General features: G+C 39.9%; 1 protein-coding gene across 5 annotated transcripts in view; it reads right to left on the reverse strand.

Moving 5' to 3' along the window:
- Positions 1 to 17,134, reverse strand: part of CEP85L (centrosomal protein 85L) — a 275,957-nt gene that overhangs the window by 125,481 nt on the left and 133,342 nt on the right. For 3 of the 5 annotated variants that reach the window (XM_089652173.1, XM_089652172.1, XM_089652175.1), the window contains exon 3: positions 12,334 to 12,402. The exons of the other annotated variants lie outside the window; for them this stretch is intronic. In XM_089652173.1, coding sequence (XP_089508299.1) covers positions 12,334 to 12,402 — 69 coding nt within the window. The remainder of the gene's footprint in view (positions 1 to 12,333; positions 12,403 to 17,134) is intronic. 5 annotated transcript variants of the gene reach the window in all.

The following is a 17,134-nucleotide window of genomic DNA, read 5'->3' on the forward strand; positions in this document are numbered from 1 at the left end:
TTTCCAGTGTCAGTAAATTAACTCCTTTGTGGCAACCCTGTTCATTGCTGTGATAGAATAGAACAGCATTTTTCAATCCTTATTCAGTTGTGGCATGCTTAAAAGCCACCTCTTTACATCAAAGTCCCCCCCCCTTTTACATCAGAAGTCCCCCATCATGTCAGAGGGCCTTCTATACATGAAAGCACCCAATCACATCAGATTCCACCTATACATGAAAGTACCCAATCACATCAGGGGCTCCCTTATACATGAAAGTATCTAATTACTTTACAGCCCCCCCCCCATAAATGAAAGCACCCAATCACATCAGAGGCCCCCCAAATACATGAGTAGAGATGAGCGAATCGAACCAGGCGAAGTGGAATTCGTTTCGAATTTCAGGAAAAATTCGATTCGCGTCGAATCAGAATATTTGCATACTTCGGGTGCGCGAATCGGATTTTTCCCGATCAGCCGGCAAAAGTGTCCCTGCAGAGAGCTCCGCTATTTCTGACAGTTCTCTGACAGTTCCTTCACATGTACAGCGGTTGAAACATTGTATCTATTTGTTTCCATTTAGGATACAGATGTTTTTATTCCGAAATAAATAGATACAATGTTTCAACCGCTGTAAATGTGAAGGAACTGTCAGAAATAGCGGAGCTCTCTGCAGATACACTTTTTGCTGTACTGGAATACTTCTTCTTTTCATTCTTCTCATTCTTCTTTTCATTCTTCTTTTCATTCTTCTTCTTTTCATTCTTCTCATTCTTCTTTTCTTCTTCATGAAAAGAAGAATGAGAAGAAGAATGAAAAGAAGAATGAAAAGAAGAATGAAAAGAAGAATGAAAAGAAGAATGAAAAGAAGAATGAAAAGAAGAAAAAGAATGAAAAGAAGAATGAGAAGAAGAATGAGAAGAATGAAAAGAAGAATGAGAAGAATGAAAAGAAGAATGAGAAGAATGAAAAGAAGAATGAAAAGAAGAATGAAAAGAAGAAGAAGAATGAAAAGAAGAATGAAAAGAAGAAGAAGAATCTTTTCATTCTTCTCATTCTTCTTTTCATTCTTCTCATTCTTCTTTTCATTCTTCTTCTTCTTTTCATTCTTCTTTTCATTCTTCTTCTTCTTTTCATTCTTCTTTTCATTCTTCTTCTTTTCATTCTTCTCATTCTTCTTTTCATTCTTCTCATTCTTCTTTTCATTCTTCTTCTTTCCATTCTTCTTCTTCTTCTTCTTCTTTCCATTCTTCTTCTTCTTCTTCTTTCCATTCTTCTTCTTCTTCTTTCCATTCTTCTTTTCATTCTTCTAATTCTTTTCATTCTTCTAATTCTTTTCATTCTTCTTCTTTTCATTCTTCTTTTCATTCTTCTTCTTCTTCTTTTCATTCTTCTTATTCTTCTCATTCTTCTTCTTCATAAAAAGAAGAATGAGAAGAATGAAAAGAATGAAAAGAAGAAGAAGAATGAAAAGAAGAAGAAGAATGAGAAGAAGAATGAAAAGAAGAATGAGAAGAAGAATGAAAAGAAGAATGAAAAGAAGAATGAAAAGAAGAATGAAAAGAAGAATGAAAAGAAGAATGAAAAGAAGAATGAGAAGAAGAATGAGAAGAATGAAAAGAAGAATGAAAAGAAGAATGAAAAGAAGAAGAAGAAGAAGAAGAATGAAAAGAAGAAGAAGGAAAAGAAGAAGAAGAATCTTTTTATTCTTCTCATTCTTTTCATTCTTCTTCTTCTTCTTTTCATTCTTCTTTTCATTCTTCTTCTTTTCATTCTTCTTTTCATTCTTCTTCTTTCCATTCTTCTTTTCATTCTTCTTATTCTTCTTCTTTTCATTCTTCTTCTTCTTCTTCTTTTCATTCTTCTCATTCTTCTTTTCATTCTTCTCATTCTTCTTTTCTTCTTCATGAAAAGAAGAATGAGAAGAAGAATGAAAAGAAGAATGAAAAGAAGAAGAAGAATGAAAAGAAGAATGAGAAGAATGAAAAGAAGAATGAAAAGAAGAAGAAGAATGAAAAGAAGAATGAGAAGAAGAATGAAAAGAAGAATGAAAAGAAGAATGAGAAGAAGAATGAGAAGAAGAATGAGAAGAATGAAAAGAAGAATGAGAAGAATGAAAAGAAGAATGAAAAGAATGAGAAGAATGAAAAGAAGAATGAAAAGAAGAAGAAGAAGAATGAAAAGAAGAAGAAGAATGAAAAGAAGAATGAAAAGAAGAAGAATGAAAAGAAGAATGAGAAGAAGAATGAAAAGAAGAATGAAAAGAAGAATGAGAAGAATGAAAAGAAGAATGAAAAGAAGAATGAAAAGAAGAATGAGAAGAATGAAAAGAAGAATGAGAAGAAGAAGAATGAAAAGAAGAATGAGAAGAATGAAAAGAAGAATGAAAAGAAGAATGAAAAGAAGAAGAAGAAGAATGAAAAGAAGAGGAATGAAAAGAAGAATGAAAAGAAGAAGAAGAATCTTTTCATTCTTCTCATTCTTCTTTTCATTCTTCTTCTTTTCATTCTTCTTTTCATTCTTCTTTTCATTCTTCTTCTTTTCATTCTTCTTCTTCTTCTTCTGAGGATGAGGATGAAGAAGAAGAAGAAGAAGAAGAAGAAGTAGGATGAAAATAAGAAGAATTCCAAGCCGGCAAAAAGTGTATCTGCAGAGCTCCGCTAAGTGTATCTGCAGAGCTCCGCTAAGTGTATCTGCAGAGCTCCGCTAAGTGTATCTGCAGAGCTCAGCGGTTGAAACATTGTATCTATTTGTTTCCATTTATGGAAACAAATAGATTCAATGTTTCAACCGCTGTAAATGTGAATGTCAGAGAACTGTCAGAAATAGAGGAGCTCTGCAGATACACTTAGCGGAGCTCTGCAGATACACTTTTTGCCGGTTTGGAATTCTTCTTATTTTCATCCTACTTCTTCTTCTTCATCCTCATCCTCAGAAGAAGAAGAGGATGAGGATGAAGAAGAAGAAGAAGAAGAAGTAGGATGAAAATAAGAAGAATTCCAAGCCGGCAAAAAGTGTATCTGCAGAGCTCCTCTATTTCTGACAGTTCTCTGACATAGAACTGTCAGAAATAGAGGAGCTCTGCAGATACACTTTTTGCCGGCTTGGAATTCTTCTTATTTTCATCCTACTTCTTCTTCTTCTTCTTCATCCTCATCCTCTTCTTCTTCTTCTGAGGATGAGGATGAAGAAGAAGAAGAAGAAGTAGGATGAAAATAAGAAGAATTCCAAGCCGGCAAAAAGTGTATCTGCAGAGCTCCTCTAAGTGTATCTGCAGAATAGAGGAGCTCTGCAGATACACTTTTTGCCGGCTTGGAATTCTTCTTATTTTCATCCTACTTCTTCTTCTTCTTCCTCATCCTCTTCTTCTTCTGAGGATGAGGATGAAGAAGAAGAAGAAGAAGTAGGATGAAAATAAGAATTCCAAGCCGGCAAAAAGTGTATCTGCAGAGCTCCGCTAAGTGTATCTGCAGAGCTCTGCTAAGTGTATCTGCAGAGCTCAGCGGTTGAAACATTGTATCTATTTGTTTCCATTTATTGAAACAAATAGATACAATGTTTCAACCGCTGTAAATGTGAATGTCAGAGAACTGTCAGAAATAGAGGAGCTCTACAGATACACTTAGCGGAGCTCTGCAGATACACTTTTTGCCGGTTTGGAATTCTTCTTATTTTCATCCTACTTCTTCTTCTTCTTCATCCTCATCCTCATCCTCAGAAGAAGAAGAGGATGAGGATGAGGATGAAGAAGAAGAAGAAGAAGTAGGATGAAAATAAGAAGAATTCCAAGCCGGCAAAAAGTGTATCTGCAGAGCTCCACTAAGTGTATCTGCAGAGCTCCGCTAAGAAATAGCGGAGCTCTGCAGATACACTTTTTGCCGGCTTGGAATTCTCCTTCTTCTCATCCTTCTCCTCCTTCTCATCCTTCTCCTCCTTCTCCTCCTTCTCCTCCTTCTCCTTCTTCTCCTTCTTCTCATCCTTCTCCTTCTTCTCATCCTTCTCATCCTTCTTCTCATCCTTCTCCTCTTCTCATCCTTCTCCTTCTTCTCATCCTTCTCCTTCTTCTCATCCTTCTCCTTCTTCTCATCCTTCTCCTTCTTCTCATCCTTCTCCTTCTTCTCATCCTTCTCCTTCTTCTCATCCTTCTCCTTCTTCTCATCCTTCTCCTTCTTCTCATCCTTCTCCTTCTTCTCATCCTTCTCCTTCTTCTCATCCTTCTCATCCTTCTCATCCTTCTCCTTCTTCTCATCCTTCTCCTTCTCATCCTTCTCATCCTTCTTCTCATCCTTCTCCTTCTTCTCATCCTTCTCCTTCTTCTCATCCTTCTCCTTCTTCTCATCCTTCTCCTTCTCATCCTTCTCCTTCTTCTCATCCTTCTCCTTCTTCTCATCCTTCTCCTTCTTCTCATCCTTCTCCTTCTTCTCATCCTTCTCCTTCTTCTCATCCTTCTCCTTCTTCTCATCCTTCTCCTTCTTCTCATCCTTCTCCTTCTTCTCATCCTTCTTCTTCTCATCCTTCTCCTTCTCCTTCCTCATCTCCAAGGGCATTTAAATTAAAGGTACAGTGTTCTGCACTAATTTAAAGGCTCTCTGAAGCCTAGAAACCCTTTTTATAAGTTAAATTCGTAGCGAATAAATTCGCATCGAATCGAATTTCTTCCTCAAATTCGGCGAATCAGCTGAATCGAATTTTTGAATAATTCGCTCATCTCTATACATGAGCACCAAATCACATCAGAGCCCCACCATTATATCATATTTTTCCCATCACAGAGACCCGCAATTACACAGTCCCCCATATTTGAGCCCTACGTTTTGGCTCCAGATGCGCAGCAGAAGGTGGGAGGTGGAGGAGGACTTCAGTCTTCTCCTGAATGCTGGTGGTGGCCTTGTCATGGTTTGGGTGAGCCAACCACCATCACTGTAGCAACAAATGACAACATGCATCCTGGCCATAGAGCTTCATTGGTTTTTATGGTGCAACTCACCATGCAACTCATGAGGCTGAAATCAGGGCAAACTGAGTCCTGTGCTAGTGGCACCCTGGGGTAATCCAGATGGCACCCTGCTTGAGAAACACTAGAATAGAGAAATACATATTACAGCTTCAATCAGGATAGACAAATCATGGAAGCCAAGCAGATGAATGGGCCGGAAAAAGGTATAGAGGGTGTCAAAATTTAGAAGCTTTTCCTCAGCTATCAAAGTACATGTTCACTTATATAAAATGCCAATTCGGTACTACACTGGAATTACCAACTCCTTATATGTGAATGTGTCTAACAAAATAACTGACTTTGCACATGTTATAATAGCATATACAGTTGCAAGAAAAAGTATGTGAACCCCTTGGGATTACGTGGAGTTTTGCATGAATTTGGCATAAAATGTGCTCTGAACATCATCTAAGTCACAACAATGGAAGAACACAGTCTGCTGAACATAATACTACACAAACATTAGATGTTGCCATGGTTTAATTGCACATAACATGTAAACATTCACAGTGCAGGGAGGAAAAAGTATGTGAGGCCCTAGCTTAATGACTTCTCCCAGAGCTAATTGGAGCCAGGAGTGAGCCAACCTTGACTCCAATCAGTGTGATGATATTGGATGTGTTGCTGACAGCTGTCCTGCCCTTAAAAAACACACACCTGTTTTGGGTTTACTGGTTTCAAGAAGCACTGTCTGATGTGAACCATGCCTCGCAGAAAAGAGCTCTCAGAAGACCTATGATCAAGAATTGTTGACTTGCACGAAGCTAGAAAGGGTTACAAAAGTATCTCCAAAAGCCTTGATGTTCATGTGTCCACGGTAAGACAGACTGTCTACAAATGGAGAAAGTTTAGCACTGTTGCTACTCTCCCTAGGCGTGGTCGTCCTGTAAAAATGACTGCAAGAGCACAGCGCAGAATGCTGCATGAGGTAAAGAAGAATCCCAGAGTGTCAGCTAAAGACCTACAGAAATCTCTGGCACATGCTAACATTTTTGTTGACACATCTACAATAAGGAAAACATTAAACAAGAATGGAGTACATGGGAGGACACCACGGAGGAAGCCATTGCTGTCCAAAAAGAATATTGCAGCACGTTTGAAGTTTGCAAAAGAGCACCTGGATATTCCACAGCACTACTGGCAAAATATACTGGGGACAGATGAAACCAAGACTGAGTTGTTTGGGAAGAACACACAACACTATGTGTGGAGAAAAAAAGGCACAGCACACCAACATCAAAACCTCATCCCCACTGTAAAACATGGCGGAGGGAGCATCATGGTTTGGGGCTGCTTTGCTGCCTCAGGGCCTGGACGGATTGTTGTCATTGATGGGAAAATGAATTCCAGAGTTTATCAAGACATTTTGCAGGAAAATGTATGACCATCTGTCCGCCAACTGAAGCTCCGCAGAGGATGGGTGATGCAACAGGACAATGACCCAAAGCATACAAGTAATTAAACAAAACAATGGCTGCAACAGCACAGAATACGCCTTCTGGAGTGGCCCAGTCAGAGTCCTGACCTCAACCCGATTGAAATGCTGTGGCATGACCTTAAGAGAGCAATTCACACCAGACATCCCAAGAATACTGCTACATTGAAACAGTTTTGTGAAGAGGAGTGGTCCAAAATTACTCCAGATCGTTGTGCATGTCTGATCTGCAACTACAGGAAACGTTTGGTTGAGGTTATTGCTGCCAAAGGCGGGTCAACCAGTTATTAAGTCCAAAGGTTCACATACTTTTTCCTCCCTGCACTGTAAATGTTTACATGTTATGTGCAATTAAACCATGGCAACATCTAATGTTTGTGTAGTATTATGTTCAGCAGACTGTTCTTCTATTGTTGTGACTTAGATGACGTTCAGAGCACATTTTATGCCCAATTCATGCAAAACTCCACGTAATCCCAAGGGGTTCACATACTTTTTCTTGCAACTGTAGCTTAGAACACGGTGTTTGTACTTGGGAGGTTTATTGGCTCTGTTCATTGTGCAAGAGCGTACCACTGCGGTAGGAACATTAGATTATGAACTCCTTTCAGGACAGAGAGTGATGTGAAAGTTCTTTGTAAAATGCTATGGATTATGTCAGCATTATATTAAATAGAACCTACCTAAACATAACCCGTAAAATTCCATTTCTATTTTCCTTTAGCAAATGAATGAAAGAATTTAGTTGGCAGCTACTGACCCAAGCCCACTAGCTAATCTTCGATGGACTGTGAAAGGGGACCGTTACAACCTGTGTTCACCATCTTCCATTTTATTCGCATCCCTGGCAGTCTGGCACAGCACATCATTATGACCGAAGACAAGATGGCACGTATCAGCTACCACTGTCTGGGTGAACAGATGGCTGGAAGCAGACAGGATTATGGTGCTGAAAGGCTACCTTCTGTATTTCCGTCGTGATTTGTTAACTTACACCATCATACCAACTTTTCAAAAGACAAAATTATTCTAACACCTAAAATCAAGTAAACGTAACTGTGGGAAATGCATTGCAAACGGTAACCCAGATCTCATGATTTAGGTCACATTCATACAAAAGTCCTAAAAACAGGAAACGGCAAACCATGGTTTTATTATTAAGTAACACAGCAGATGGATAAAACGTTTAAAGACTCGGCCAGCATACATCACAATTCTGCATTAAAACATACAAAATGGTTTTTGCCATGTGTTTTTTCCCCATAGTCAAGTTATACCACTGCAGCTGTCTGAATGTGGCTCACAAAAGGGGTTAAAGGAAGTATACCAGATTGATACAAGTGACAGAACAATGAACAGACATGCTTGCTGTGGATTTCAGGACTGACAAATGTGGGCATCAGACTCCACTGCACAACAGCTGCGCCCCCCGAGTCTGGGAAATTGTGCATGCCAGCCAATCACAGTGCTGAATGGAAGGCCTGGACTGTACCACAATGTATCTACATTCCTAGACAGCTATGAGTGTTGAACAGCGAGCAAACACATTACAATTAACTTTTCCATGACCAGTTTTCTCCAATAAAGCAAAGTGTGCAATTAAGTGCAGCATTAATATTTCAGTGATCTGACATCTGTAGGGTTAGTGTACACTAGCTTTTCAGATATGTGCATTTGCTGAGTTTATTATGCCTTGGAGATTCAGTTAGCATACATTCACATTGACTTTTATGAAGCAAAGTACAAGCTAAACTTGGGGCCCCTTCACATTTTACATTCATGCACATGCAAGTAACCTTTCACTTGGGAGATTATTTTTACCTTCAAGAAAAAACTTTATAAGATAAGTACAGGACTTCTCCCGAGCATCTTCCATCCTTTGGAACTCCCTACCCCAATCTGTCTGGCTGTCTCCTAATCTATCCACCTTTGGACGATCCCTAAAAACCTCTCTGCTTCTACCTAGTAAACCACTATTTATTTCCTCCATCAGCTCATCCCCCCACAGCTATTACCTTTTGTATCACTCAGCCCTTCCTCCTAGATTGTAAGCTCTAACGAGCAAGGCCCTCTGTTTCCTCTTGTACCAAATTGTATTGTAACTGTTATGTCTACCTTCATTTTGTAAAGCCCTGCACAAACTGTTTGTGCTATATAAATCCTGTATAATAATAATAAGATAAGCATATGGGGCTGTCCTTAAATCAGCCACAGACGGATCGAATCTTGGATGGTTCAGCAAGGACTGGGCGAGATTCGATCCATCTATTGGCAGGCTGGTTTTACTGAAGTTCATCCATTGATTGTCTTGGGTACAACCAGCCTGTCAGATTTTTTACATGCAATTACTGCCAGCAGCTATAGCTAATAGCAGTAATTGTTGTGTTCTGCCAACAGCGAATGCTCCCTGCAGGCAGAACACAATAGCACTGTGGGAGGCATTCCCCCGCCAACACTGATTTTGTTGATGGGGGAATCGAGCAATTTTCTTTCTTTCCATCCATGGTGGAAATAAAGAAAATCGCATTATCTATGGCTTGATTTACTCACCTCTTTCTGAAAAGGCTAGTTTGCTGGATGTTATGCCGTTTTCTAGCTTTAGTACTCTTTCAATCTGTCACCCAAAACAAGTATGTAGATCAGGAAATTCAGAAATCCCTATGCATGCTTGTCCTAGGCTGGAAACTCAAGGTACTGAAGGAAGAGAGAGAGGTATGTAGCTAGTATCATCAAAACCAGTGGTAGTCTACATATTTACATTGGTACAGGTTTCCTTTAAAGTGGAACTGTAAGCAAAACTTTTTTTTTTCATTTTGGATAGAGTAAGGGAGGGTTATAGTTCCTGTAAGGTTTATTTTTTCCATCTTTGTTCCATTGGAGAAATTCACCTTCACTTCCTGTCTCATAGTCAAACAGGAAGTGAGAGGAAATCTCTGCACATTAAGGGAATATCTTGGGTACCCCTAGGTCACCAGAACTAGTGTTCCCATTGTAATATTTCCCCTCTATTACCTTTCTAGGGACAACCCAAAACATGGAATTTTATTTTACTTTCAATGATCAGGGTAAACAAGGGTGAATCTCCATAACAGGGGCACAGACAGCAATACAAACTGACAGGTGTTCTAATCCATCTCCACTCTATCCAAAACTGAAAAAAAAGTTTTTCCTTTAGTTATACTTTAAGGCTACATTTACATGTATGCACAGGCCCGTAGTTGTAAATGCTGCCTGCAATCACAGTGTGCAAACAGCAGCGGCTGTCAGAATTGCACTCAATGGCCATCACTGCCTCTGGGACAAAGCATGTGAATAGAACTTCCAACTGACCCAGGATGCAGCCAGTGTGCATTCCGGTTAGGTGCTTCTAGGGCATGCTGGCTGCACACAATCTGGCTGAAGCTAACTGCGCAGTTTGTATGTGGCCATGGCACAGAATGTTGCCGAGTCTAGCAGAAACATTTGGCTGTCTCTCAACACAGCAAGCTATGCTCCCCTGGCTGCCTGTGTGAATGTAGCCCAACTTATCTCAAAAGCCCGTGTTCACTAAAACCTTAAAGTGGTTGTAGGAACTTAATTATACCCAGTGAAGTGACAAGCCTCAGGTAATACAGAGATTAAATAAATCCTCTTACATAAATTGAACCTGTTTATTTGCAGTCTTCTGTTCTCTACATCAGCGTTTTTCAGCCACTGTGCCGCGGCACACTAGTGTGCCGTGAGATATTGTCTGGTGTGCCGTGGGAAAAATTGCAATTTCATCCGTAACATGTGGCCTCGGCTCACAAATAGACCAATCATTAGAACAGCAATGGGCAAACTACGGCCCGGCGGACCTTTTAATCCGGCCCGCGGAGCGTGATACTGTCAGGATGATCTGTCCCCCTCGAAGTATCTGCGCATGTGCCGGAGATCGCCGATCGGCTGCTAATGCCTGAAACTGGCACATGCGCAGATACGTCGAGGGGGACAGATCCTCATAGGAGACAGATTTTCATGCTACACTGGAACGGCGAGAGGAACGCGCGGAACAAAGGTAAGTGAATTGACACAGGGGGGGCTTGGGGACTTAATATGGGGGATGAATTACTATGGGGGATGAATTACTATATGGGGGATGAATTACTATATGGGGGATGAATTACTATATGGGGGATGAATTACTATATGGGGGATGAATTACTATGGGGGATGAATTACTATATGGGGGATGAATTACTATATGGGGGATGAATTACTATATGGGGGATTAATTACTATGGGGGATGAATTACTATATGGGGGATGAATTACTATATGGGGGATGAATTACTATATGGGGGATGAATTACTATATGGGGGATGAATTACTATATGGGGGATGAATTACTATATGGGGGATGAATTACTATGGGGGATGAATTACTTTATGGGGGATGAATTACTATATGGGGGATGAATTACTATATGGGGGATGAATTACTATATGGGGGATTAATTACTATGGGGGATGAATTACTATATGGGGGATTAATTACTATGCTTACTATGGGGGAATATTGCTATACTTACTATGAATGACACATACACATCATTCATCTACTCTTGGTCCGGCCCCCGGGTCCAATTATAAAATACTTTATTATTTCATAATAAAGTAATAATAAAATAATTTCTTTGTGTTTGATTCCTATTCAAGAGAATTACTTTATATATAGTCAATATAGGCACAGAGGTAAATTTTTTTAACATTTTGTAATGGTGGTGTGCCTCGTGATTTTTTTCATGAAAAAAGTGTGCCTTTGCACAAAAAAGGTTGAAAAACACTGCTCTACATCCCTTCAAAGTCCAGAATTTATAAAGCTTTTCTGAGCTGTCAGAAAAAAGCGAGTGGAGAAATTACAGTGCAGAGCTTGGTGAGGAGAGCTCTGAGAACTGATTGGAAGGAAGGAACACACTCCCCTTCACACAGCACACAGGAACAGAGCTGAATCGGTCAATCTGCTGGAGGTCCCTTCCCGTCACCATTTTTCTCTTGGTGTCTAAACAACTTGTCTTTATGACCTCTACTCATCAATCTCCAAGACATTAACCTCATGACAATGCTCTACAGTAGTAGTAAAGGCTAACGATCTCAGCTAAGATTGCATTTGCTTGCAGCTCAAGGCTTAAACACCATTTTAACCCATGTGTCCAATACAACAGCACGTGGCCTATGTCACCTTCATTACTGGAAAGAAATTCAGAATCTGTATGAACTCCAAAGCTCCCTGAGCTCCAGGGCTTAGAGGTTTCATATTTTATTTAATACATAATTAAAACCTGCTTGTTAGCATGGGAGCTCTGACAGAGCAAAAATCTTTAAAGTTATCCAGTATACATGAAAAATGGAAAAATAAACAGCAGTATGCTTCTGTATGGTTCAGAGGTTTTCATTACTGGTAATGTTTCATTTTGGTGCAGGTCTTTATACCTTTTGATGCTGACAGCTCCAGCACCAGCACCAGATAAGGTAGGTAAACTGCTAAAGTGGTTAAAGCAGAACTAACCCCCAAACATTACTAGGACATCAAGCTTTTTGGCAGGAGAGAGTTTGCATGGCTCTGACAAAAAAAATGATTTTTCCTTTTTCCTAGCAAGCATAAGCACAGTGCAGTGTAGGACAATGGAGAAAGGTGGTGGAAAGATGCAACTTTGGCATGCATTTGCAGAAGCGACATCTGTAGTGGCTGCCTAAATGAAGAAAGAAAATGCCAGGCCAGAGCAAATGGTGAAGAAGTTGGCAGCAGTGGCAACCCAAGTGACTGGATGATGCAGTGTAAGGGCTTGGTAGTGCTGCAGAAATAAACATTTTCATGCCAGGCAAAAAAAATTATTTTTATTATAGACAGGGATACTGAGTGCTCAGAAGACTTCCATTACAAGCATTTCATTTGTTTTTTACCTGTACGTGTCTTTTGAGTGTACATTAAATCAAAGTGTTGGATAGTCAAATAGTCATCGTCCTTCTGAGCTAGAAGCGAAATGAAAATGAAAAAAATTATAGAGATCTTGGTGACACTTGAGTGAACTGACCAAACAGTAAATAAAAAGTGCCACAAAACCATAAACAGCCATTAACATACATTATATAGGCTTTGTACCATAGTTTTTCTGTGTATAACACTTGGTTCACAATGGTGTGGCTACTTAAGCGCGATTTCAAAGCCACTAATCAGTTGGTACTTCATGTGCGACTTGCCGACATTTGTGTGACTTCATTGACATAGATGTCAATGCAAGTTGCACATGAAATAGCACAAAAATAGTGCAGGAACCTTTTTCACAGGTAGTACCAATTTGAATGGTTCCATAGCAGCAAATGGGTTGCAACTTGTCATGTAACTTTGAGCTGCCAAGTTGCATGACAAGTCGCACTGGTGTGAACTGGGGCTTACAAGGGCCCATACAGGACTATGGCCTGCCCAAGGACTGAAAGTAGTCTGGTGACACTACTAGTGAAGCATAAAACAAGAGCAGCTCCAATGTCTTCCTCACACCGCAGGCCCAGACTCCCACTGGCAGATCTGAGCCATGAACCAGAACACAGCTGTGCATTCAGAACAGTGCAATTCATAACACCATTCCTTATCTTGGATTTGACAAAGAGCACACTTCTGCCAACACAAGCCAGTGACTCACAAATACCTCAGAAATACAGTAAAGATGCACAGACCTGACTATTTGTTACTACAATGCACACATCTCACTTCACCATCAGGAAAATCAAATAAATAAAAAAAAAGCTTAAACAAAATAGCACTTCTTTACCAAGATAAAAGGAAACGTGCAAACTGCATTAACCCTTTGGCAGCTTATCAGAAATCATGTTTCTGACCGTTAAAATCTGGTTTATATAAGTAATTAAACATCCATGCTCCTTGCACTGCAATAATAAACCTTATTTATATTCTGGATATCATAGGAACACATTACGATTTCTATTGTTCATCACTTGATTTCCCCAGCCACGCTAAGCAGCATGGATAGACAAATCTGCAACGCTGGTTATTGTATTTTCTCAGCCAATACCCTTGGCTGTCAGAATACCCAAACAGTGCCTGCATCTGACTGGATGTCAAGCTGAGAATATACCACCTGGTTCCAGGTGGTGGTGCCAAAAGGGCCACCCAGGGAACAAATTTAGATGGACTCAGCAGGAATCGCTGAAATTTAATTAACAGCATCCCATGAATGGGATATCACATATTCTTATGATTGATAGAGAACATGTCTCTAGCGTTCCCTTCACCCCTGCATATAGATGCATGTGTGTATATGCACATGTGTATGCATCCACATATATATAAAAAAAAATGTTATTATGTTTTTTTCTTATTATGTTTATTGAGTCGTATATTTTATATATATTATATATATATATATATATGAGACCCCAAGTCGCATGACATTTGAAATCCCATGTTAGTCAATGAGAGCGGTCTTAATTAGCGCTACTTAAGTCGCTCCAACTTTAGAAAACATTCCTGTACTACTTCAAGGCGACTGCTATCCAACTTGTGTCCATAGACTTTAGTAGAAATTGCCTCCAAGTCAGATCCTCATTTATATTGATGTGATTTGGATCCCACAGTACAGGAAGATTACCCAGGTATTCCCTGAAAGTTGCTTCAGAGTTGCTTCAAAGTAGTACTCAAGTTGCCTGGCAAAGTCGCACTTCAAGTCGACTTTCAAGTAGCAGTAGTGTGAACCGAGACTAACTCAGCTGCAAGGATAATTTTATTTCACTATGGCCGTTCTGATCCTACAATGTATTGCATCCTATGTCTTGATTATGAGAAGTCTGTTTTGCAATTGGCAATAAAATAGTTCAAGCAGCAATCTGTCTCCATTGTTTCATTAAAGGAAAGTGCAATTCTGTTTACCTTTGCCAGTAAACATAGCAATATGTCTGCACCATTTTATCAAAGTAAAGTGACAATGAGGCACAGGGACCTATACATAAAGATGTCACTACATTTCCCCTAGTAAAAAGAGTAAAAAAAAAAAAAACCATTTAATTAACGGAAAAAAAAAATGGAGAACTTGATTGGTTGCTGTGGAAAGCACAAACTGTTCTTCTTTCTAAACTTAAAAGACAGTTGCTCATTCATCCAGGTAATGGCCATTCTAGTAGTAGTTTGTCTTGTTCAACTGGATATATTCTTTAATTTTGAAAATGCTTTCTTAGCCTATCCAAGCTGCTTCTTCAGCTCTAACAAATGAAGAAAACGCTGCTCCTGATCGGACCACTTTGGACACACACCTTCTCATTAGGAGACAACTCAGCTTGCAGGCTACACTAGTAGCAGCAGAGGTATCAGGGGAGATGTTGACCATTGCGGCTATGATTAAGTACTAGGAGCGCAAAACACGTCAAGCTCTCATTTCCCCGCTGCCATTTTCCTTTTGGATTGTTTTGGAGAGCAGCCATTCAGATAGAAATTTTGCTACCTCAATCTAGTCACAATGAAAAGGCAGAAATTACTATCCAAGAACAGGATAGGTGTGAAAATTGTGGAACCTACCTTTTCTAGTTACATAATCTCATCCTTGGTAATAGATGGTAATTCTTCGATTTACATGACTGAAGGGTTAAGCAGTTGTCAAATTGCTGGGGTAGAGATGTTAAAACCGCATTATATGTGGAAGACAGATGGGGATGAATGCCCCTACCCCTGTTCATTGATGGTTGTTGTAGTTTGACTTAGATGACCTCTTTCACTCCTCTTGCCTTTGTTGTCCTCTCTGTCCTAATTGAACACCTCTCAGCCCTAGAAACAATGTACAAGGTGTACGAGAACCACTGAGTCTTGACCTGTGGAATTTGCTTGGCCATTCTTTTGTTCAGAGGTTCTCTGTCTCCTTAGTGTACAGGTCTTTGTATTCCTCACAAAACAGCACATTATCAAGTTACTTTGCTTGTGTTTGGGTGTTGGCTCTTTTGGAAGCTTCTGTCTCCCTATATTGCTGGGCTAGAAAGACACAGGGATGTGATTGTGAGGTTTGTTAAAGTGGTAGTAAAATCTTTTTTTGTATTTGCACCTACAGGTAAGCCTATAATAAAGCTTGTCTGTAAGTACAGTGAATATCTCCTAAACATAGAGTGTTTGAGAGATATTCACAATGGATGCAACTGGTCCAAAGGGACAACATACCGTCCCCTCAGAGGTCTGTGCCATAAATCGGGACTCTCGTGCACATATATGGGAGTGACGTCATCGTGGCTCAGCCATTCAAAGGACCAGAGCCTACAGAGCTGGTAGGAAGACCAGGAGAAGATGGAAGCCCTGTCAACTGTGACAGCACACCACTGGAGGGCTTGGTTCTAAGGTAAGTATAACATAATGTGCTAGTATGTGATGCATACTAGCACATAATGCCGTTGCTTTGCAGGGGATTTTTTTATTATTATTTTTTTAATACTACCGCTTTAAAAATGCTGAGTTCTGCTGACACACGTTCTGCTTCTCCCCTCTTATGGTTCTGTGCTTTTGCTTGACCATGTGGACATGTTAACGAAGGATTAGACTGGGTAGCCGCAAACTTTCATAGCACTCCTGAGATGGCTGTGTTTTGTGTGCTCTGTATTTATTTGTGCACGCTTGCAGTTTTGTGGCGCACATTGATCTCACGACAACCATACTACCTGAAGATAGCATCCACAAAGGATCAGCAAAATTAGCCAAAGATAGAACTATAGTGCGCCAATTGACAACAGACAATTTGTATGTCACATTGCTCTTGCATGGATATTTTTCCAGGATAATATACCAGATTTACAGACATAACAAAACATGTTCCAAGTGATAACGAGGGATGTGCTACACTGTTACTGGCACTTTGTTTGGAACTCACTTAAAACAACATTCACAAAATTATCAGCAATACCTCACTGCATTTTTCCATGAGACATAACTGAGAAGATCGGAAAACTGATGCCTCCATATAATTTTACATGTGTTTATGCTTTAAATGAGCTCCATATAGGTACTTTGTTGTCATCAGATTAGCCAAATTCACTTACCCTCTTTTGATAAAGTAATGAAGTTATGGCAGACCTTCACTCAAAATGTGAACATACCACTCATCCTCCTCCCCACCCCTAACATATTTGAGGTTTTTATCTTTTTTTACATACCTGCTCCCACTTCCTTAATTTGCATCTAGGTGAGAATGATGCCCACTAGGGACACCTCTGTCACATATCCCAGGAGGCTGCAGGACCAGTTCCCACAGTGCTGCTCTGCCTTGTACATGCAAATTGGGGAGCCATCAGAAAGCCACAGCCAGCTCCCACATCCAAGATGCCTGCTTCGGAGGTGAAAATCTGACAAACAATCAACTGATTTGTTACTGTAGAACTTTAATTTTTTAAAACAAGAAATAAGTTCCTCTTGGTCTAAAAATTAAATTAAATACAAGACTGACCAGGTTTTAAATGGCTAGCCTCTCAATGTTGATCTTCAGCTATGCAAGTGTCAACTGTCACCATGCTGACTGCTGTATTCAGACTTCCTTGTAATGAGTGGGTAGTAACTCAGTTGGAAATGAATGGTCAAATGCTTCACAACTCCAAAGTCCTTCAGGCTAGAAGTCTCTAGAAATGCAGGAAAATCTCTTCTATTGAATGTGTGAAAGACGGGCACTTTTAAGAATTTTGACCATTGAAAGCCATGCCTTGTCCAAACATAGTCGGTAAAGCA

The sequence above is a fragment of the Staurois parvus genome, unplaced genomic scaffold (assembly GCF_062004578.1).
Source record: "Staurois parvus isolate SC_StPar_1 unplaced genomic scaffold, SC_StPar_1.0 ptg000672l, whole genome shotgun sequence".
NCBI lineage: Eukaryota > Metazoa > Chordata > Amphibia > Anura > Ranidae > Staurois > Staurois parvus.